At 34.6% G+C, this 24784-nt stretch overlaps 1 protein-coding gene across 9 annotated transcripts in view; it reads left to right on the top strand.

Moving 5' to 3' along the window:
* Positions 1-24784, top strand: part of CDK5RAP2 (CDK5 regulatory subunit associated protein 2) — a 159992-nt gene that overhangs the window by 81797 nt on the left and 53411 nt on the right. For 6 of the 9 annotated variants that reach the window (XM_031954197.1, XM_031954199.1, XM_031954196.1 and 3 more), the window contains 8 exons: positions 716-846; positions 1983-2092; positions 3555-3674; positions 9123-9227; positions 11617-11804; positions 16645-17104; positions 19871-20102; positions 20944-21063. In XM_031954197.1, coding sequence (XP_031810057.1) covers positions 716-846; positions 1983-2092; positions 3555-3674; positions 9123-9227; positions 11617-11804; positions 16645-17104; positions 19871-20102; positions 20944-21063 — 1466 coding nt within the window. The remainder of the gene's footprint in view (positions 1-715; positions 847-1982; positions 2093-3554; positions 3675-9122; positions 9228-11616; positions 11805-16644; positions 17105-19870; positions 20103-20943; positions 21064-24784) is intronic. The other 3 variants (XM_031954198.1, XM_031954200.1, XM_031954201.1) reach the window with 2 other exon arrangements.

The following is a 24784-nucleotide window of genomic DNA, read 5'->3' as shown; positions in this document are numbered from 1 at the left end:
AGAGAAGAGAGATGTTGTCCTAGGTTCCATAACCAATTAGTAGTCATAAAAAAAATCACTTTCTCTCATGAAGAGGAGGGGGAGGGGTTGTATAGTTTTCAAAAAAGCATTACTCTTTTTGTTTGGGGAAGCATTAATGTTAGATACAGGCATGACATAAGTATACTTTTCACCCTGTCAAAAAGTAGAAGAGAGAATGAAGCAATTGTTTCTCCTAGTGCCTAATAGTAGGAGGTTAGCTAAAACAATCTTTCTTTTTTTCTGATAAGATTCTTCTTCAGTGCTGTGCTGTGACATGATAGGAAGGTTTTCTATCTGCTTTCCAAATTGATCATTATTATTGTCATGAGATGGAACCAGGGAAAAACTGAACAGAATTCCTTTCCTTGTAGGAAAGACTGCTTTACAACATACAGTTCTTCAAGCAGTCAGCATAGAAGATTAGATATAATGGTTTATTTTCATCTCAATAGATGCTGATTTATGTGTGTAACTATGTGGATGAAGAGGAGGGAAATATCTGAAGGGGGAAGTAACAGTTGCTTCTGTGCAATATGTTCTTTAGAGAAAACTTCATTTCAGACTATGGGCTATGGCAGAAGAGTAAAATTTTTTTCTCTGGAAGAAAGACTTTCTGGGTCTTTTATAGTATATGTTATAATTATGAGGTAATAAAATGTGTTTGGTTTTATAATTTTTTGTATCTTTTGCAAAGTATCAACAATCTGCAGGCTGAATTAAACAACATTTTTTCACTGCGAAAGCAACTAGAAGATGATGTTCTCTCTTACCAGACCTTGAGGAAGACCCTAGAAGATCAAATTAATGAAATTAAGAGGCAAGAAGGTATAGTGACTTGTAAATTCATGTTTAATTAGGCTTTTTCCTGTGCTCAGTCTCATTCACTTTGACTATTTTGTGTGAACTTTGAGGTGGTGAGGACAATTAAACACAGGATCTATGAAAATATTATTAATAACTATTTCTGCTGTCCCTCCATTTTATTTTTAGTACAAGTACCAACTGCTTCAGAAGGCAAGGTATCTGTATAGGGATACTTTTTTAATGCCATGGTACTTCAGCTGCAGTGATGATTTCAAGCTGCTTACAGTTCCTATAATCAGAACTTACTGTTTTCTGCTTAAGTTAAGGATCCTGGCTCTTTGTAATCTTGTAGCTGGAGGGTCACTTTCCCAGCTGAGGGATTTCATTTTCTTATTATGATTTGATTGACACATATTCTCTCTACTGTGATACACACTTAGGACAGCTGATAGAGAGAGCCACATTAGGCAGATTTTTTGTCAATTTGAATTAAGCACATTGGAGACATTTCATGGTTCCTTTACCTAAAAGCAGTGTCATCAGAGATTTAATTTTGTTGGAGTGGGGGGAAGGATATGATTTGACTTTGATTAAAATTAAATTCCAAAATGTAGCTGTGTTTGCCCACATTCTTTTAAGGTTTTGAGGTGTTTGCTAGTTTGACTTCAACCTATTTGGAACAGATACTTATGCAGTTGCTGCTGTGTATGGATTTACTTTTATCTTAGACTTATACCTAAGTCTTCCATGTTCTTACTTTTCTGTGAAGAATGTGGGGCCCATGAATGTAAGTTCTGCAGTACATTGTAAGTGTTGTCACTTGGTTTACCTAGAGTCTTCCCCTTGCGGTCTGCAGCTAATATTCTCATTAGCTTAACTAAATTAGAATAACTTGCTTGTAGTGCATATTTACAAGAACAACAATTGTTGTTTAAGTTATAATTCAATTGGAAAACTGGCCAGTCCAATAGGATATGGCAAATGCCTCAAAGGAAAAGAGGAGAACACATTCTTTCACTATAAAGGTTTACGTTTCAGAGTTCCTCTGCTTGCCTTTCCAAAATTAAGTCTAAAGTTGACTTTGTTAGAAAGAAGGCTTGAATTTGTTTGTATCACTCATCAATAATATTTCTGACATTTTTTTTCTCTTTTGACAGAAGAATCCATTTCATTTTATAGTGATCAGACATCCTATTTGAGTATTTGCATTGGTGATCATGATCGTTTCCAGACAGAACATTTGTCTCTAGAAGAACTTAAACAAAGGGTATTAACTAGCTTCTTATTTGCTTCTTATTAGAGATGAGTTTTTTCTTCATTTCTAGCCATTTCAGAAAAGAGGACCCTTAGGTTCAGGAAGTTTTATTACTTTGCCCCCTCCTATTAAATGATTTTCCTAAACAGTAAAGCTTTATATCTTTAAACTGGAGGAAATCATATTAGATTGTCAGTCAATGTTAGCATTTTTTTTAGAACTTCTTGTTTGGAAATGCCCTCAGAATCTGTGACATTAAATAAATTAAAGGTGTTCTGTTATACATAAAAGAGATAGAAATATCAGTCAAGGAGAAAATGTAATACTTGGGAGGAGGAATTTAATCTTTTTGGAATAGACAAGATGAACGTACCAAACACAGAAAGAACAGTGAAGAATAGAAGCTTGTCCTTCATAACTGGTGGTTCATACTGTGAATTCTTTGAGTTCAAAAAAAGGATAGATGAGTCCCTTTCTATATAGTAAGACCAGCTTCTTGTATTCATGGATAATATTTTTCTTTTGGACCTATAGCTTCTTTCTTTTGGATCATTGTCATTTTTTTCCCTTCAAAATGTCAAAAAGCAACAATAAAAAAAAATAGTTCTTAATGAAAACATACAAAATGGAGGAAGGAATAGTTTTCTAATTCAGATGTACTTATTTGCCCAGACTTCTCACTTTTGTGTGCGTGTGCGTGTGCGTGTGCAAGAAGGCTTTTATTTCTTGTGTTTCCATCTTCTAGATTTTGCTCATACCATTTTTTTCTAATCCCATTTACTTTCATATTCTACTTGCTAAGAATCTACTCATTCTTCAAGTTCTAGTTTTAGTGCCATTTTATTCATGAAACATTCCTTGAACATTTCATTTTAGCCCTACAGTGAGCTTCCCTCTTTCTGTGTTCCTTTTGCACTTATAATTTAAGTGATTTATTGACTCATTGCATAAAGATATAATAAGGTAATGAGATTGAATTCTTAACAAGCAGACATGAGAGAGAAAAGGATCTGGGATGGAGTGGTGGGGGGCATAGGTGGATAGAGAAAGAGAAGAAGAAGAAAGGAAGAGTGAATGGGATGATGGTTGCAGTGAGAAAGAGACTTAGTGTAACTGAAATAGTGTTGAGTATATTTCCTTTCCCGAATCTCCTATTTATCATACACGTTACAGTGTTAATTCATTCTGTTTCATCAGGGTAGAGCTTATTAGGAAAAGCTCAATTCCCATTTCAACATTCTTGGGAATCTAGAAAGGCCCTTATTAGTTCCTTTGGTTTTTCTTATTTTCCTGCCACTTGGTAGAGCAGGAAAATGAAGCTGCTATATGGTAGTTTGATGTAGTTTGAATATATGAGGAGGAAGAGCATCTGTTAATAATTATGGCATTGAATAGCTTGTTTAGTATTGGGAATCTGCTTAAAAAATTGATGTGTTAAAATGAAGTCTGTAACTCTTTTCTTTATTGTGTTTAGGTTAATGAACTAGTGATGATTGTAAAGGAATTGCATTCAGATAACCAAGACCTCAAGAAAACCCTTTTTGAACTTTCCTGTTTGGGTACACAGGAAAGTGGTTCATTAGCCCATAGTGAGGTAAGAAATAATATTTTTGCTTGTTTAAAGTAATTCTGTTAAAAATTAAAAGACATTTTTTTTTTTTTTGAAGTCTTAGTCTCTCTAACTTCCCCAAACTGGGAGTACAGAGGCTTTTCTCAGGTTTGATCCTTGTATTCATTGGTCAGCTCAGGAGCTTTGATCTGCCTCATTTTTCTGACCTGAGTGGGCTCTTCCTCAGTTCTCCTTCGGCAGCCTGATAGTCCTCTGTTCTTGGGACACATTATATTTATCATAGACTTGGGAATACTTGGTAGCCTTAGCACATTGCTGCCCAGAACTCTTGAGCTCAAATGATCTACCAGTTTCAGCCTTTTTAGTAGTTGGGATTACAAATGTGAACCATTATGTCTGGTTATTAGAGTATTTGATTTGTTTTATTTTCAAGAGGCTGAATATTGTTGAGGGCTTAAGGAATTTAGCTCTTAAGTAGTAGCTTTTCAGATAGGCACTTTGTCATTGCAGTGTCTTGATGAGCCAGGTTTTCAATTCCCATGCTTTTTACATACAGCCCTTTTTACATAAGGGCTTTATCCAAAGCCCTTAAGAATTTGAATCATTCTTATATATATAGATCCATTTTTGGCCACTGGTAGTCACACAAATGGAATATCCAATTTCATAGTGCAACCTTCATAAAATAATCTGGTGTTATTAAAATACTTTGGTAGTATGGGTGTGGCCTTTATCAGTTGCCAGTTTAAAATAATTTCTTTTTTGTTTAATTTTGGAATAAAGGCTGCTGCATTGAATGATTCATGTGGGCTTACTTTCTTTGTGGGTTTTGTTTTTATATTAAAGGCACTGAAAACCATTCACTTCACCTCAGGTTTAGTGAATGGATGCTCATTCACTTCTGGTACTCACTTTCATAAGATATTGTCAATTTGCATGCTGATTACAGTGACCTTTTGTCCCCATTGATTTTTCTTTTCATGTATGTGATGAAAGTAAAAGTAAGGAATGCCATCAATTCCTTCCTCTTAATCTGTATCTTCACTTAAATTCCTAAAGAACTTCACCAAGAAATGTGTTAGTGTGTGCTATTAAGAACATAGCTGTTCTACAGAATGTGGCTGGCTCATTCATTAGTTAGCTGGTATAAGTGTGTGTGGCTAGGTACAATACAAACTTATTTTACCACTGTTCCTTGGAGTGGTATATATAAAATCTGTTCATTTTGATGTTACCTTTAAGCAAGTCTATACTGGAAAATAGATGAATGTAGATCAGAGTTCCATTGCCCCAATTTTGCTTCCATAGATCTGGAAACCCCAAGAAGTCTTTTTCTTGCCTATAAGATTTAAAGAAACTCAAAGGTAGTTTATGTCATTCTCAACCATCTGCTTTCTTTAAGGAAGAGAACATTATTGATTTTAACCTCCAGGGCACCTGATAATTTAAAAAACTGAGTATGTTCTCAGTTTGTTGAAAAAAAGAGCAGTCTCTAAGTTTGTTTCCTCCAAGGAAATCTTTTTAATAATTAGGTTGTTCTCAGAGTTCATTTGATCTTTTGGTTGTTGCCCTTAACTGTTAAATGTAGTTCTGACTCTCTTTAGAGAACAATGTCTTTGTCTTCCTGTTTTGAGATCTTAATACTAAAAATACTAAATATTAATACTAAATTATTATCTTAATACTAAAAATACTAAAAAAATTCAAATTTGAAAGATTTGGCAATATACTATTTTAGGTCCTTATGCTTCTCACGTAGACTATTATATAAATTTAACTGGTCTTTTTACCTTAGTTTCCCTTCTCTCCCATTTATTCTTCTTAATATTCCTAAAGCACAGGTCTGACCATTACAGTCCTCATTTAATGGCTCCATCTTACTGCTCAGATAAAACACAAATTCTTTTGTTAAATCTAAATTTCAATTTGACTTTATCCCATCTTTCCAGTATAATTTCACATTTATAATTCCCATCATAGCTCCTGTATTCCACCCAAACTTATCTCTTTCTTATTTTCTATTCTTATCATTTAATTTTTTTTCCTCTCTGCTTTTTCACTGTTCTGGGATGATGTGGTCTTCCTTACCTTCATTAAAAGTTCCAAGCTTTGCTTTTTGTTTTCTTTCTCATTTTTTTCCTTTTTGATTTGATTTTTCTTGTGCAACATAATAATTATAGAAATATTTATAGAAGAATTAGAAGGGTTTAACACATATGTGGTTGCTTCCTATCTAGAGGAAAAGGTGGGAGGAAATAAGGGAGAAAAATTTTGGAAAACAAAGTTTTGCAAGGGTGAATGTTGAAAACGAACTTTGCATATATTTTGAAAATAAAAGCTATTATTAAAAAAAAAAATTCCAAGCTTTCTTCAGGGCTCAGCTTGAGTGTCTTTCCCACACAAGACCTTTTCTGAAACCATTACTTGTTAGTGCTGTTCCCCAGTCATCTTTTTGTTTACTTTGTACATTTCCATCTACATTATTATATAAATTCTTTGAGGTCTAGAAATGTTTTGTTTTTGTTTTTCTGTCTCCAGCATCTAATAAAATGCCAGGCACATTGCATTAATAAATTCTTATTGAGTTAAATTTTGAGCATATATTTCAATTTGATATTCTCTGTGCATTGCCCTGTCATTTGTAGTTCTACTTTAAATAGAGGTCCCTCTGCCCCCTAAAAATGGAATTTGAAAACGTGTGGAAAGGATGAGGCACCAAAAAGTGATGACATATTGATGATTATCTTTGGGAGAAAACTTACTTCCATATAGTTGCTTACCACTGTAAGAGAATTATTTTTAGATTTGATAGCATCAGGCTAATCAATGACTGGTCAAAACATATTGCTCAGGGGTTCAGTGAGTCAACAGCAATTTTTTTTTTTGTAGTCATGCATGTAACCACTTTGAGGAACTGGATACAGTGCTTCTCTTTAGGTAACTTATAATTAGAAACTTTTGAGTTTTAAAAAAGATTTTCAACAGCTAGCCATAAAGACAAATTGGAACCTGTTCCCAGAGCAGGGTAAGCAGTATGGTGACCAGTATGATGTTATATGAACAAATGAAGGGATAATGGATATTCTTTTCTAAAGAAGAGAATATTCAGGAAATTTGTTTACGTCTAGGGTGGGTGAGACTAGTGATATGGTTAGTATGTGAAGGGAGCCTAGGTTGTTGTGTAGGTATAATAGTGCTACTAAAAGAGGGAGGGATCCTACTAGTGTATAAAAGAGGAAATATAATCCTGCATTGAGTCGTTCGTTTTGGCTGCCCCATCGTGTGATGATGATGAGGGTAGGGATTAAAGTAGTCTCGAATAAGATATAGAATATGATGAGCTCGGATGAGGTGAAAGCTATGATTAAGGATAGTTGGAGAATAATAAGTGTGGTTAGGTAGATTTTTTTTTGTGTCAAGGGTTCATGGGCTAGATGGTTTTGGCTAGCAATGATTATTAGTGGAAGGAGCCAGCTTGATAGAATAAGTAGTGGACCTGATAAGGAGTCTAGAGAGAAGAAGCTGTTATAGTTATAGCCTAGATCGGAGTTGTGATAAAACAGAGTTAGGCTTCAGATGCTAATTACACAGTTGAAGGGAAAGAGGGTGCAAGATTTGTGGACAGAACATGGGGGCAAGGCACAGGGAGGTACAATTTTACTCAGAATAAGAAAGCATTTTCAAATAATTGGTACTATTTTGCAATCAATTGAGAAATATTCAAGCAGAAGTTGAATGACCATTCTCCCAAATATTTTAGAGAGAATTTGTGCTTGGGGTGGACTAGATGATTCTTTCTACTCCTGAGTTGCTATGATTTTATGAATTTGTGCTTAATTTTGAATTGGCCAGATAGTTCAGTTTACTGGATTAGACTGATCGATGGATGTGATGACCAGTTATAAATTTTCATGAATATAAATGGGAAGGATGTTGAAATATGCTTATAGTTGAAAATCTTGCTTAAATTGATTATCTTAGCCCAGCATGAGATAGCCCAGCATATAGAAAATCATGGCCAACAATTATATTGAAAAAACATTTTTTCATAGCTCATGTTTAAGTGATTTCAAATTTATATTGAGTTTTTTCTCTAATAGCTTTCTAAGGTAGACAGCGCAAGTATAAGTATCATCGCAGTGATAGGGTCACTGAGACTCAGAAGTTAAGTGACTTAGTCCACAGTCATATGGCAAAACCATGTCCTGAACCAGATTTTCCTATTTCAATTCCAGTGTTCTTTTCTCTATATTATTCCTCACTGTTAAAAATCTTTTTTATGTTAATTGTCTTAGTAAATAGAGTATATTGAACATAATTCAAACTTGGTTTAATGACTGAGGATCTTGCAGTACCTTTGGTTCATCATTTTGAACACCAATTCTCTAAAGTTCAGGATTGTAAATGCAGATGAGGAAGTAGAAGAAAGTAAATTATATGTGGTTTGATTTTCAGCATTAATTTTGACTAAATACTAAATATTAGTTTGTTTTCTTCTGTTGTTCCCCTTTTGGAAATGGATTTCAAAAAACAAAATTCAATTCATTTAGGATTTCATTGAGTTGCCTTCCAGTCAAGTTATCTTTATAGTAAATAGGGAATAATGTGTGGAAGATGAAAGTTGAGTTGAGAGTCATAGAATTGATTGATCAATGGCAGGAATTCACAAAATTGTTGAGGTATATTTCCACAGCTCTGAAAAGTTTTTTCTTTGGGAATGGTGAGTTCCACTTTTCACTTGGAAGAGCCAAATATCTTGTAAATCTATTGGAAAGGCCAAGAGATTACCACAGCCCTTTAAGGAAACATTTTCTAGTCAGTTACATGATCGACATAGAAATTTCCTAAATTTGACTTTTAAAAAGTGTTAGACCTTAATCTCTTCATTCTAAACCAGACATATTCTCCGACTTTTGTGCATTCATTAGTGTTTATAAGTGTTTGGCAGTAAAATGGCAGTATAACTGGTACTGTCCCTTTCTCCTTTTGGATGTATGACAATTGAGAAAAGTGGTTTGTTTGTTCTCTGTCAGTAGACGTGATGTGTCCATTCGGCATGTTGTAAATTTCCTTTAATACTTTTTAAGGATTTTATGTTTTCAATTCCACCAATGGTGATTCTTAATTCTCTGTATTTTTGTGTAATATGTGAGTGAATTTAGCCTGCATAAAGTGAAGCAGTATCAGATGTAAAGCAAGAGACAAAATATTCAATTTCAAATAATTTGATGAAAAGCATATAGATGTGGTAAGAAAATGCTTCTGATCATTTCCTAAGGAAAGTAGTTTATAAACTGTTCTTGGTTCTAGGAAATTTTTTGTAGTTTTATTGGAATTAACAAGCCTAACTTTAATTTTCATTTTAGCATTTTGGTTTTTTGAAAACTTTGCTTTTTATATTCTATCAACTCATAAAATTTTCATTCAGCACATTTTTTTGTATTCCATTTTCACATATTTTATCTTCTCTAGATCCTGGGGAGTAAGGATGATGATGAGGATGCTACAAAAGCTGAAGATATAGATGATGATGAGAAGAACTTACTTAGTAGTCCCCATTCAATGTGGGGCAGTGAGGTAGGATTCTGTTTACCCTCCAACCCCCCAAACATTTTTATTTATAGCAGCATTTTCCAGATATGATTGGCCCATAAACTATTACTACACAGAATACTAGCATTTGAAGAGAACTTAGAAATTGGGAAACAGAGAATAAGAGAGGTGAAGGGATTTGCTATAACACTGTTAAGTTATTGGGTAGGAACCTGATCCTTGCCTTCTGCATTTAAGCCTTGGTTCTATTCCTTGATCTCCCTGCTTCCCTAAATAGAACTTATTCAGTGACAAAACTGGATTCACATTTGACATCCCCAAATACCAACATTTTGCCAGAATGAATACTATTTGTAAAATTAGAAAAGATAAGGGTAACTGCTACTCAGAATAGTCATTCAGGCTAACTATGAACTTTTTTGGGTATAGCATTTTTCTTTATTTACTTGAAACAGAATCGAAAAAATTTAACTTTTCTGTTCCCAAAATTTCCCATCTCTGGAATATTGGTATCAGATTGGATCTTGAAGGTTCCTGCTACCTGTAACATTCTGCATTCTGAGGTTAGGTCCTATGATTGTTTTACATTTTGAACTCAGGTCTTCCTGATTTCAATGCCAGTGGTCTATCCACTGAGTCATCTAGCTGCTCCTGATAATTTTACATTCTAGAGGAAGAGACAGAGGGATAGGGGAAGGGACTAGTGAACCTATAGGTTTGTTTTTCATGAATGGTGCAAATAAATATGCAATTGAAGTGAATGCAAATGGAAAGAAGTAACGTTAAAATTAAGACACTGCTCAGCTAGAGTCTCTGGCTTCTACTTTGTATTAAGTTTCGTAATCACTAGTCTTTAAAACTGGATTGTGATAAATAATTCATTATAAATGAGGAGATATGTGTTTGAGAGGCTTGTTTGATAAAAAAAAAATTGCTTTTTAGTTTGTATCAGGAATATTGATGCAGGAGTAAAGTTATTTATAGGAAATTTACAACTTTACAATAGGAGAAAGAATATTAATTATTGTACTTCAAGGCATGCCTAATACAAGCCTTAACTAGATTCAACTTCATGCAGTTCTCAAGGGACTTCAGTGACCTAAGAAGGTTTGGATGCATAAATAACATTTTCATGGGATTTATGAACTATTCACTTTCCAAATTAGACAAATCAAAGTGAAGTTAATTGGTATGTGTATATAAGGAATATAGAGTAAGGAGGAATTATAAAATATAATGAAAATCTACATAAAATATTTAATGGCTTACTTATATTACTCTCTCTAGTGGTTTTCATAGTGGCTAGTAAGATCTCAAAGCATATGCAATTTCATTCATTTAGATATCACTTAATAAGTGCTGCTGTACTGAATGCACTATACTGGATATTAGAGGGAAGATTAAAAAGATTAGGAGATATACCCCTGCCTTCCAGGAGCATACCTTGTAATAGGGAAAGTAAAACACCTATATAAATAACTATACAAATTAAGACACAGGAGCTTAAAGTGTTCCACTGGGAGCCTTTCCTGAATTGCTTGATTATTAGTACTCGTCTTCCTTAAATTAGCATATATGTATATAGTTCATAGATAGTATAACCAGATCCCCCAGTAAAATGTAAGCCACTTAAGAGTGGAGATTATTTTAAAATTTTGACTCTCTCTTCAGAGGGTAACACAGGGCCTTGCACTTATGGCCTTAGTGAATGTTTGTTGAATTAAATGAGATCAGATGAAGACAAAATTACATTGCAACTGATATCCTTAACTCATTGTCCCTGAGGCCTGCTTGGAATGGCCCTAAGCAAAATAAATTTTGACCATGTTCTTTGTTCAGCCCACACAGAGATGCCAGAATAATCTGGTTGAGGTCGACAAGAAACTTTTTCATGGTCACTACAGATTGGCTCAGTGTAATGGCTCAGTAATATATGTAAACCAATTATTATTATTGCTCTTGTTATTATTAGGAAACACACTAGTTTGGATATCATTTAGTAGATAAAGGATTAACATCATCTCACAAGTGCTGTGCCAAAGTTGTGACTTCTTTCCTTCTAGGATCATGGACTAAGTATAGTGATAGAAGCAGATTTATATATATATATATATAGATATATATATATATATATATATATCTATATATATATATATATATATAAAATTGTTAAAAGCAGTGGATGAAGGGTTTGATGTGGATGCTGTTGGAGGAAACACTAATTATGCTGTGAGAACTCTTACAGATGGTCAGTCTAGAGATTCTCAAAACAGGAGCAACAGCTTAATGACACACTAGTTGATCTTCATGATAATAAAAAGCCATGCATGGTACATGTGCTGGCAGGATGCTGATATCTGTCAGTCAACTATGGAAGAATGCATATATGATTGAATCATTTTTTTCCCCCCAGACTACTTTGGAATATTCTAAACCTTTCAGTAAAAATGGATATTCAAAGAATCAAGATGCTTCTCAGCTAGATTTTGATGTAGTTGGTGATTCTTATAGCCACAAAGATAAATGTCAACATGGAGGTGAGGAGATGAAGTTGTTCCCTTCGCCTTTAAGTGAAAATAGAACATCATTGCTGGAGCCCAGGTATGTATGAAATTTGTGCTTCGCTTTTGATAGTGTTTCTAGTTGAGGGGAATTTTGTTGAAGTAAATTTAGATAATGACCCTGTCTAATTTACCTGAGAGAGAGAGAGAGAGAGAGAGAGAGAGAGAGAGGGAGAGGGAGAGGGTGAAATGGTTTTGAAGGAATCTTGCCAATCATGCAATTAAGTAATTAGACTGCATACTATCAGTAGTAAGGGAAAGACAAAGACCACATGTAAATCCATTATAGAGATAAAAAAAAAGTTTCTCCCTGAGTATTGTCTAGCTTTCAGAGACAAGAATCTGTAGTACTTAAATCTTTTTGCTTTTGAAACATTTTTAATATAAAGCATCTGTGATTCTGGTGTTTAAAGTATGGATTTAACTATAAGTCTCTTCCTAGCAATTAGACCTGTCCAGTAATGGAACATGTTTCCTTTTAAAGTAATGATGTCACTATAAGTATTTGAATAGAGGCTGGTTGATCAAGTGACATCAAGAAGACATTGCTGAGTTCTTGATGAGAAATGCTTTGGAATGTTTTCTTCTAAATTCATTTCGATAAGAAACATTTCATAAGCATTTATTAAATTTAAATCACCCTGGTAGGTGTCAAAGACATAAAGACAAAAAATGGTAAGAGTTCTTGCCTTCAGGAAGCATACATGCCAGGAGGGGTTATAACAAACACAGAAATAACTAAATAAATAGAGTACAAGGAAGTTTGAGGTGGGAGAGAACACTAACAAGTGGGGAAGTCAAGGAAGATTTATGATAAAACATGGCACCTGAATTGTCTTGAAAGATGAGTGGGTTACTGAGAAATATAAGTGAGCTGGGAATCAAGTACATTCTAGGTAAGGGGAATTGGACTTCATAACTTTAGCACTTTTCTTGAAGCTATCTCTTTAATACATTACTTAAAAAAAAAAAATTCCTTCCATCAGCATGACAACAGCAATAGCCAGGCAGTATTCTATCTCTTTTATAAATGTAGAAAATGAGTACATAGAAAATTGACTGAGAATATAAGGAAATTGCTAATGTCTCCTGGGATATAAGGCAAGCTGGGAATAAATCCCTAGAGTTTTTCCATGCTATTGGAGTGTGATGATCTTCTTTCCTCTGTAGTTTATAAAATCTTAGATTTTTGTGCAATAAGCAAAAAAAAATGGGCTTCTGCTTTCTAGATTTGCATAAGCTTTAACTCATTTCAGTTTCCATCTTTTGGAAGGAGACCTGAACCTACTTCAACTGTACAATGACTGGATGGGAGAGACAGCATACCATAGTGGATAGAGCTGACTTTCGAGGGAGGAAGAACTGAGCTAAACTAGCCTCTGACACATGCTGGCTCTATGGCCCTGGGCAAGGTTCTCAGTTCTCTAGGGAAATCTAACACTAGAAGGTGGTAGAACAGAAGTTTCTTCTTCTGAAGGTTTTCCAAGTCCAATCCTTAGTTCCTGTTCCCTTGCATTGGGGAACTGCTAAAATCCCTTCTAATTTCTAGCATTCTATGTTTCTAAAAGCAAGTCTCACACATTTAGTATATATATCATTTTTTTTTTTGGTAAAAGATTAGTTCCTCAAACATTGCTCCTATTTTTTTTAGAAGCTGTTGACATGAATATATTTGTTAATTATTTTATAATTTCTATTGTCTAACATACCCTTTTCATTTATTTGGGGGGAAAAACACTTATGGCTATGAACTTTGTTCATAATATAAATCTTTTTTATTACTACCTCAAGAATATAAATATTATGAAAAAATAAAATTCTAAGCAAATGAGAGTTTTTTTTATTACACCAGTTGTGGAGCCAATATCATTAAATAGTAAAATATGTAATCAAATTATATTTTTAATGTATATTTTGCATAGGACAGATATTCTTTGATCTGTTATTCTTTGTGAGTTTTGTGGTAACTGAAGCTATTACATGGCTCTGAAGCTTTGTAGTTGAAACTATTATAAGACTATTTCATCTCATTGAATGAACATCTCTAGAATCTGTTAGTCACTCTGGGATTCTGGATATAGGGACTTATTGCAATTATGAAACTCTTTATTATGGACATTTTTGAACATTTAAAAGTTAATGCACAGTTCTGATAAAAACCAATGATAATATAATTAAATGAAGAATAAAGAATAAATGAATTGGGGATGAATTTGGTTCCTGTTTAAAACAAACAAACAAACAAACAAATCCTTGATAAGAAAAACCTTAGAAGAACCTTAGAAGCACAAAATCTTGGAGTTTAAAGATACCTTTGCTGCTGGATTTGCATTTAAAGCAAAGATTTTTTCAGTCACATGATCATCCAACCTCTACTTGAATGTATATGGTGACATCTCTACCTTATGAAATAGCATGTTCCATTTTTGTATAGGTCTATCTGCTAGTGAGTTTCTTATATTAATTTTCCTCTCTGGAATGTCTCCTCATTATTCAGTTCTCTAGAACGTAGGATTAATCCAGTTCTTTGAAATGGCCAGCTTGCAGAGATTTGAATGCTGAACATGTTTCTCTCCTCCCTGTGCACACTTATCACTGTCCCCTCATTTCCACTCCCTAGTCCTTCACTATCTTGATTGCCTTTCTGTGAATGCACACCAGTTTGTCAAATGGTCTTCAAATATTGTGCCCAGAAGTGATCATAGTACTCCAAACTGAGTAGGACGAGGACAGAATATAGTAGAATGGTTATTTTTTATGATTTAGCTATCATATGTAATATAGTTTAAGATTGTTAATATTTTTATAATTAGTTAAGATTTTAAGTAGTTTAAGATTCTAAGTATTTAAGTAATTTAAAATTAGTATTGTTAAGTAATTTTTATTACACTATTGGCTTATTAGTTTTGTACCACTTCACTACATTTCCAGTTAGAAATGTATCACCTGATTTTAGATTTGAAGCTAAAGATACCTGGCAGAAAAAAAAAAGGGGGGAAGCCAATAGCACACCTACTGCTGAGAGCTCTCTACTGCTGAGAGCTCTCCACTATAGAACTCCTGTATATGTCTCTTCTATTAAAGATAGTAAGCGTGATGTAGTGGAAAAGGGAATGCATTCCTAAATATAAATAGCCATTTGTGCAAAAACACACAGGATGATTAGAACAGAGAGTAGATAAAGAGGTTAATAATTTGAAATGATACCAGAATGGTAGCTGGAAGCCAAATTATAGGTGATTTTAAATATCAGGCTGAAGATTTTTTATTTTATCATAAAAGGAAATAGAAGACATTAAATACTTTTTAATTAAGGATGACGCCAGACAGATGATGGTCAGATCTGTGTTGTAGGAATAGAAATTTGACAGCTATTTGGAGAGTTAGATTTGAAGGGGCAGAGACTGAGGGAAACTAAATAAGAGATTGTTGTAGTAGTTCAGGTAAAATGTGATGAGGTTTGTGAGGACAAAGAAGGGGATGGATGTGAGAAATATTATAGGTGAGTTTTACTACTCACGCCATAGAGATGTTATTTCCAGTATGGAACTATTACACATTTTATATAGACCAACGTCCATCTGGCTTAATTTTTTTCCCTTTTCTTTGGAGTTGGCATGCTGCTTAAGCTTGTTCTACCCTTCTGCTTCATCTCCCTTTTTTAGAATTTTCTAAAAAGTCAAGGCTTTTAACTAGTTCTTTCTCAAACTTTCTCTAGAACACTTTGTTTGACTTTCATCATTATCTGCATTACATCTCGTTTTGTGTCACATTTATTTTGTAAAGATTCTACTCCTTTCACCCAGAAAAATGTGTGATCATTGAGAGTATAGATTGTCATTTTGAAACCTGTATCTGCAGTGCCTGGGACAGTATTATATATAAGATACCGTACAAATGTGGGATAAATGAAATATAATTTTTCCTTGCTATTATTTTATTCATTTCCAAATGAAAATGTTAATTTTTCATTTTTTTATTGAAGTTTTTTATTTTCAAAACATATGCAAGGATAATTTTTTTTTTTTTTTTTTTTTTTTGCTGAGGCATTTGGGGTTAAGTGACCTGCCTAGGGTCACACAGCTAGGAAGTGGTAAGTGTCTGAGGTCAGATTTGGATTCAGTTCCTCCTGACTTTACGGGTGGTGCTCTATCCACTGCTCCACCTAGCTGTTCCAAGGATGATTTTTCAACATTGACCCTTGCAAAACCTTGAGTTCCATTTTTTTCTCCACCTTCTCCCCATCTTCTCCCCTAGATGACAAGTAATTCAATATTAAATGAAGTATAATCTAATGACGAGAGTACTTACTGGACTGGGAATCAGAAGACCTAGGTTTGAGTTCCCTCTGATTTAAATTAATTGTGTGACTTTGGGGAGGTCATTTTACTTGTCTGGGCCTCAGTTTCTTTCACTACAAGATGAGTAGATGCTGGATCTCTGTGGTCACTTCCATTCTAAAGTTCACATGATGAAAGAGGGATTCAATTTATTCTCTTTGGTTACAGGGCAGAAGTAGGAGAGCTGGGTAGAAGTTACAGAGGCAGATTTCTTTGTGAGAAAAAACTTCCTAGCAATGAGAGCTGTTAAAACTAGAAATGAACTTTTTGTAGGCATTAGTGACTTCCCCATTTCTGGAATTTTAAAGCATCATCTACATGCCTGCTTTTTAGGAATGGTGTAGAGGGGAAGGCCTCTGAGTGTCCTCTGCAACTCTCACATTTTGTGATCTGAACTGAAAACTCAGGTCCCTTCCAACTCTAGCTTTTTATGATTTTACCATTGCTGTAAGGTAAGTTGAGTAGCTGAAATGAGTATACAGTACAGTTTGTGTTCTAAAAAGCTAAACTCACCATTTTTCTCTCTTTATGGTAATACAGACCAGAGCTTATGAAAGCTATAAGTGAACTTCTCCTGGAGCATCTGGGCATGACTGAACAGGAACTTTCTGGCTGTGATCTAGAGGATAAGAATGAAAAAACTCTTAAGCAAATAATTATTCAGTTAAGAACTGAACTCCGACGTTTTAAACAGGTCAATAAATTTTTAAGGCAGCATATAGACCTGAAATCGGTATTTGATGGAAAGGAAAGATTTTATCCTGCTGCAACAGCACACCTTAATAAGGCAATTGAATTGTCTATGGTAGAAGTGAAAGATTCAGTTACACAAACAATGAACCCAGAGAGCTACACCATGAAATTCAGACATGAAGGGAAGAAAGATGCTGCAGAAGAAAAACCAAAATATTCAGTATTAAATGCAGAACATCAGCATGAAAATGTATATAAGATGCCAGAACAGCACAATGTTCTTCCTCTTCCAAGCACAATACACAAAGTATGTTTTTCTTTTCTTTGTTTGCCCGCTTGGGGGTGGAGGGCAGTGATGAAAATACACAAACACCTTTTTCCCCTCTCCTCCTTCCCCAATGAATTAGAGCATTATTTCCCCTTCTGGGGTCAGATCTCCCGCTATGCAAAATTCCTTTAGCACCATTTCCTTCAGACAGTTCACTGAAATCATATTTAGATATTGTGCCTTGAAAATGGTTTCATTGCATGATATCTGCAGTGTTGATTTTTAATTAGTTCAGTACAAAGATAAATGGACTAGGATTCAGAATCCTTGGGGTTCTGTTCTTCTTGGTACCTTTGGTTAAATTGTTAACAATTTTCTTTGTAACTTTGGGCGAGTCACTTTTCCTCTCTGAGTTTCAGGTTCCACAACTTTAAAATGATGGAGCTGGGCTAGATCAGTGGTCCCTAATTCTAATTGTTCCTTTGTTTTTTGGTTTATATTACTAATCTGTTTTCAATATTGCTATCTAAATGATTGCTTTTTCTATATAAGGATTTGTTAATAAAATTACATAGTCTTCTGAACCAAAAGGTCAAAGAGTTTATATTTGAGTTGGGCTCTAAGTTTCTTAAGTTGCTTTGCACTATTTGTTTCTAAAGTTAAAAAATGTTATTTTCTGAGGATTCGCTTAGCAGCTGAGATTCACTTAATCTCTCTGAATCTGTCTTTTCTCATCTGTGAAGCAGAAATAATACATTACCTGTAGAATTGTTCTTTGGACACTGCTTTATGAAACTTAAATACTAGAGAAAAAATGTACTCTTTTAATCAAGGCCTCTCTCAATCCCAATGTTCCTGTTCTAAAGACCCTTTGAGTTTTGATAATGTATCAACAAGAGATTTTTTATCCAGGTCCATGTTTTTATTAACTTTTTAATAGCCTCTTATTGGTGTAGTGTTGTAACCTTCCTCATCACCAAATTTTCTATTGTATTTTAAAAACATGAGCACATATGTAAGTCTTACAGTGCTCATTTTCATATATGGTGCTTTAGTGATGACTTTTCCTATTCTATCTCTGATGGCTGTTTTGGATCTGAAAAATGAACTGTAACAGTGCTTCATAACACAGAAATAGAGAATTAAGTTTATTTTCTGACCACCAAATTATTGCTTTTGTCTGTACCAAAGAGTGTTAGCTATATCATTAACAAAATTGCTTTTGATTGTTTTAAATTATGCACCAAAACTATAATTTTTGGAAAAGGGTTTTCTAAATATATCTGAAATAGACAATAAAAAGACATTACTGTAATATTAATGACAACTGGGATGAACATCTGTGTAATTTTGGCTGGTGCTTCAAATGTCCATTCCCACTTATATAGCCTGCATATGTCCTATGCTTTATACCTGAGTGTTAGGAAAGGTAATTCTTAACTCTATTTTGAATCAAATGGAACAGTAAGAGTATTACATCTTCCCTTTCCCCTTGTCCAAGATATATATAGTTTGGAATAATCTATATTGTTGATCATTTAAATGGGGGAAAAAGCTAAAAAAAAAAAAAAAAAAAAAAAAAAAAAAAGGCTAGATCCCAGAATGATTTTCAGTCAAATTTGCCAGATAAAAATTTGGAGGCCAATATAGATGTTGCATATTTGTACATGGGTCAAAAGTGATTATTTTCTCTTAAAAAGAATGCTTTCACAGTGACAAAAGTAGAACCACCTATTGGGAATGTGTGTTCTAGAATACTTAGTGAGAAATGTTGGTATTTCTTGCTTACCTGGACCTGGGATGAAGGATTAGCCTGAGCAGTGTTACTGTGTGGGAGGGAAGGTTGGGAGAGTTTTGACCGCCTTCTATTTCAGTGCCTTTGTTATAATTATAACTGTAATATACTCATGCTTCTAAAAGCTATTTAGGTGTAGATTTGAGCTTGTTGGCTTTTATACTTATTGGCTCCTTACTGTTATGATGTGTGAGTTCTTATGTCTGTTTTCTTTGTTAGTTTCTTTTCTGTCTTATTCTTTGGTGTCAGCTCTCAGGTTTTTCTGCTGTCAGTGTACTTCTTGTAACTCCCTGCCTCCTAATTTGTTTCTTCTATTCTCCTCTACTTCCTGAAAAAGCTTTTAGAGCAGTGGTAGGCATAGAAAGTGCACTGGACTGAAATTTAGTATAGATCTGAGTTTGTGTCCTACCTCCTACTTTTAATCCCTCTGAACTTTGGTTTCTTTATCTGCAAAATGAAGGTGATAATATACCACCATGTTTGTAATATACTTTTCAAGTCTTCATGCTTTATAAATGCTAGCTATTATTATCAATATTGCTGTTATTAATATTAACAATATTAACTTGACAAGCTGCTATTATTAAAAATACCGATTAGTAAATATTAAGTTACATTTCTAAAGCTTAAGACTTAATAATATTAATAAGAATGATAGGACTTGAGCAAGAGCCCGTGAATACAATGTTAGAATTTTGATGTATCAATTTTATGGTATCTCTTTGACTCCTCAGAGGCCTCCTCTGTTTACTGCTGGATCTTAAATAATTGAGGTTTTCAGAGGTTTCTGTTATTAGAAAAAGTGACGTGTGTGTTTTATATGGCATCTTTTCTTTACTGAAAAATGTTTCGTGAAAGCAGGGATTCTCCCTTCTCTTTCCTTAATAATGTCTCCTAATATTTTATTAGAATAGTAATGTGTATGCAGTGGTCATTTCATAAATGTTGACTGATTGAAAGGAAGTGATTTTAACTAGTATGTGTAAAATTTTACAATGTGTTTTTTTCAGAGCACTAAGAAATCCCGCTTACCCATTCCATTAAAATCATCTAGATCATTAGGAAGTGTAAACTTAAACTCTTCTACCCAGGAGACAATGGTTTATCTACAGAACCAGATAGCTGAACTGCATGGACATCTCAAGGAATGTTCAATTCGAAACAAACATCTTCAACAAAAGTTATCTTTGACTGAAGCTCTGATTGAAGAGAGATCAATGCAAGACAAACTCTTGCTGAATGGTAAAATGAAAAAGAAAAATGTGTTTTAGAGAGCTAGGCAAATAACTGATAGAACTGCTTGAAATGTCAGCCGTGTTGTTTAGAATTATAAGAAGTTCACTCATAAATTCTATGAATTGCAGTGATTAATCTTGATTCTTGCTTCTAACATTGTACAGAAAAACACTAAGGGAAAACCAAATCTATTATTTTCATTCCCTCTGGAGTGGGGCTCTTTTAGGTCATACTAATATTGAAGTCACTAGGATAGACGCTTTTTTTGTGGGTAACGTAAACTTAATCTGACTTGGATATAGCCTTTTTCTGCCTGGTCCCTTTTGGACTTCAATGACCCACAGTTGGGTATGGACTGAAGGGTTGAATTGTCCTAATTCTCTGCCCTAAACCTAGGAAAAGAGTGGGCTTGATTCTACCTGTGAAGAATAAGAGTGTTAGAATCCATGGTGCCTATTGGAGAGTTTTACTTTTGGACCATGAAGGTACCCCATTTTTGATTTTGAGAGACTATGTGACCCAAGAAAGTCCTAGTTCTGTGGTTCTCAGTAAAGAAGCCCATTAGAAGATTTCTCCTCTCAGAGGAACAGTGGCTTGACCCTGTAGAATTCATTTCCACATGCTTCTTTTTCAAAAGCAGGGACTTAAACCATTTGAGACAAGCTGAAGTATATTTATGCTTTTTATTTTTTATTATGGCAGTTCTGTAGATTAATTTTGTCTTATAAATTGCATCTTGCATCCCCAGCGTTTTCATTTTCCCCCATTGTGTCTTTGTGTTCTTTTCAGTTGCTTGGCTTGGTTTCAGTTTTGTGCTTTTATTTTTTCATTTTGTGGATTTCTCTAGCTGAGCCCTCATCGAAAGCAGTTTGCCAGGAGAGCAAGGTGGAATTAAAGGATCCTGAAGGTGATGCCGGTGGGAAGGAGGAAAAAGAGGAGGATGAGAATCAGAGAAAGAGTCCAGGTAGTTTGTGATTAGAAAATGAGGATGGGAGCGCTGTAGCTTGAACACTGCTTACTGATTAGAGAGCAGATTGCAAAAATGATGCAGAAGAAAGAATCCAAACTGGTAGTTATGAATTCTTAATTCTAGACCCTTCTCCAAGTCTACGTTTCCATATTTGTAAAACTCTTGAGGTTTAGACTATGCAGTTTTAATGGGTCTTTCAGATTTACCATTCTATTGCTAGATAATCATTACAAGTGGCATTTGTCCACATCCTATGTCGTTTACCTTCTCTGGGCCTCAATTTCCATATCTTTAAAAGGGAAGGATTGAGATGATGTCTTAATATCCCAAGTCCTTTAAGTTACTTGTATCTGAGCTTCACATATCTCTGTGGCTTAAAGAAAGAGGGAGTGTACATTATAACAGATAAGTTCCCTTTTCATTATAATATTTTGCGATTCTTTTTTAAAAAGTATTATTGTCCTTTGCAATGTAATTTAACTAGGGCATACTTCAGTTAGTAAGAAGTGATATCCCAGAAATCCTTTGCTAGGCTCCAGAGAAGTTGATTTTCAAGAGGGTCACAAGGATTTATAAATACCAGATAAATGGTATTTATAAATACCAAGGATATATAAATACCAACCAGATAAATACTATATAAATGGGTTGAATATTATTTTTTTTTGTGTGTCAAAAAACATTGTTGGGACCTCTCTTTAATTCTGGAAATTCAAGAGAAGCTTCTGCAGAGTTCTGGTCTTGGAAGAGGAAGTCAGAAAATGAAACTGGTCCTTTATCTGAATTGTGGAAAGGCATTTGCTATACCACTTGGTTCATATATGTTTAATATTGATATTGCACTTCATTATCTATGGTACCCTTTAACAAGATATAGTTTCCTTCCTTATCTCTTTTAATTAGATCTACGCTTTTACTTGATCTGACATCAGGATGGCTACCCCTGCTTTTTTTTTTTTTTCTTCACCTGGAGCATAATATATTCTGCTCCAGGCCTTTACCTTCACTCTGTATGTATCATGATGCTTCAAATGTGTGTTTTTTTGTTTTTTGTTTTTTTTGTTTTTTTTTTGGGTAAACAGCATATCGTAGGATTCTGGTTTTAATCCAATCTGCTATCTGCTTCTGTTTTTATGGGAGAGTTCATCCCATTCACATTCACAGTTAAAATAACTAATTCTGTATTTCCTGCCATCTTATTTACCCTAAGTTACGCTTTTCTCTTTACTTTCCCCCTTCTCACCTCCCCAGTATTTTGCTTTTGGTGACCACCTCCCTCAAACAGTTCTCCCCCCTTTTTTTCCCCCCTTTCCTTCTTACTTTCTTATAAGGTGAGACAAGTTTCTCTATGAAACCAAATATGACTAATATTCTTTCTTAGAGCCAAATCTGATGAAAAGAAGATTCACATAACGCTCATCCCTCTCCCTTCTTTTCCTCAATTATAATAGTTTTTCTTTGCCTCTTTGTAAGATACAATTTCCCTTATTTTACCTCCTTTTCCCTCTTTTTCCAGTACAATTCTCTTTCCTCCTCTAGTTTATTTTTCATATTATCATAATAAAATCAAATTATACCTGCATTTTCTAAGTATGCCCGTACTATTTACCTTTTTATGCTTCTCTTGGGTTCTGTGTTTGGAGATCACATTTTTTGTTCAGTTCTGGTCTTTTCATTAAAAATAGGTGAAATTCAGTTGTATCATGGAATGTCCATCTTCTTCCCTGAAAGATAATGCTCATTTTAGCTGGATAGCTTATTCTTGACTATAATCCAATTTCCTTTGCCTTTCAGAATATCAGATTCCAGGCCATTTGACTCATTAAGGTGGAAGCTTCTAGGTCGTGGGTAATTCTAATTGTGGCTCCTTGGTATTTAACTTGTTTTCTTTCTGGCTGTTTGCAATATCTTTTCCTTGGTGTGATAGTTCTGAAATTTAGCTACAATATTCTTTTGGGCTTTAATTTTGGGGTTTCTTTCAAGAGGTGATTGGTGAATTCGTTCAGTGCCTATTTTACCTTCTTATTCTAAAATATCAGGGTAGTTTTCTTTTATGATTTCCTATAAGATAATGTCTAGGTTCTTTTTTTCATCATGGCTTTCAGGAAGTCCAGTAATCCTTAGATTATCTTTCCTAGATCTGTTTTCCAGGTCAGTTGTTTTTCCTGAGAGATATTTCATATGCTTTTCTATTTTTTCATTTTTTGTTGTTTTTGTTTGACTGATTCTTGAAGTCTTGAGTCATTCACTTGCATTTGTTCAATTCTAATTTTTAGTGTATTATTTTCTTCTGTTACCTTTTTTAACTCCTTTTGCAATTGGCCAATTGTATTTTTTTGTTCATTGCGTTCTTTTTCCATTTCACAAATTTTGTTTTTGAGTGAATTGGTGTCTTTTTCATATCTCTTTTGTAGGACATTATATGCTTTTCCCATTCCTTCTTGCAGTGATTTAATTTCATTTCCCCATTTTTCTTCTAACTCTTTTAAGATCCTTTATGCAGTTTTCGAAGAAAGCCTTGTGAAATGGAGACTAGCTCATTTCTCCCATTGGGGCTTCATCTGGAATTGCTTTGCTTTGAATTTCAATTGCTTTGAACCTCAGGATTTGAGGTCTGTTCAATGCAAAGGAGTGATAGCTGCTTTAATTTGCCCTGGGGCAGTTCTGCTGATTGATTTCTAATGCTGGGTAATGGCAGTTAGGTCCAGTGTTTTACTGGGGGCTCAGTAGCTTACAATTTGCCTTTTACAAAAGGCAAATCTGCCAAACCACCTGCTTGCAACCAGGACAGAGTGACCTAAGAGGCTCACAGAATATTCCCAGGTATGTAGAAGCTGCACTGTTCTGGCTCTCTGCTTCAGCTACTTGCCCCAGGCTCCCTATGCTGCAGTTTGGGTTTGGCAGACTCTCCCCCTGCCCGTTTGAAACACACATGTTCTGTAGTTCTTCCAAGGTATCTTCTTCTAGAAATGTTTTGTATTATAAATATTTGTGGATTCTTTGACTCCAAAATCAGTTTAGAGGCCTAATCTGCTGTTGGTTTGAGAGAAGGTCAGAGGAGATCACAAAGAAGGTCAGACGGAGATTTCTTGTCTGCTCTCCATCATCTTACTCTACCATGTCATGTAAAAGTTGCCTCAGGGGTGCATAGTTGTTCTTGAAGCATGCTTAAGTTTACAGTTTTTTTTTGTCATAATTATTTAACAAAAGGTTGCAAGATTATCTATTGCTCTTTTGCTTCTACATTACTTGCTGAGATTGACCTTGGGTTCAAGTCCTGACCCTGTGATATTTGTGTGGTGTTGGGAAGTCATTCTTTCTCCCTAGACCTCAGTTTTCTCATCAGTGAAAGGATCTGGCTAGACCAGATGATTTTACTATGCATTCCAGCTATGGTGGTATAAGTACAGGCACAGTCTCACCAAAATTAATACAAGAATAACTCTCCATAATACCATGACTTGGTTCCATGGAATCAGCATTACAGAGAGCATTTAGTTCCACATAAATGATCATTTGGCCAAATTATATTATATCAGAATTTACAACTTTGCCACATAAATCTGTGGTCCTATTGTAGAACATTGGTATGGGCAACCTTATGTAGAGTATGACTGTATACTTACAAACAGGTGAAGTGTGACAGAGCTGCTTCTCTTCAGTTGAATGGCTCACAGAAACCATATCTTGTTGTAGAGCCCACTTAGAAAAGTCTATC

This window comes from Sarcophilus harrisii, chromosome 2, assembly GCF_902635505.1.
Source record: "Sarcophilus harrisii chromosome 2, mSarHar1.11, whole genome shotgun sequence".
Lineage (NCBI taxonomy): Eukaryota > Metazoa > Chordata > Mammalia > Dasyuromorphia > Dasyuridae > Sarcophilus > Sarcophilus harrisii.
The sequence above is the reverse complement of the archived record's forward strand: the minus strand, read 5'-3'. Positions and strand labels throughout refer to the sequence as shown.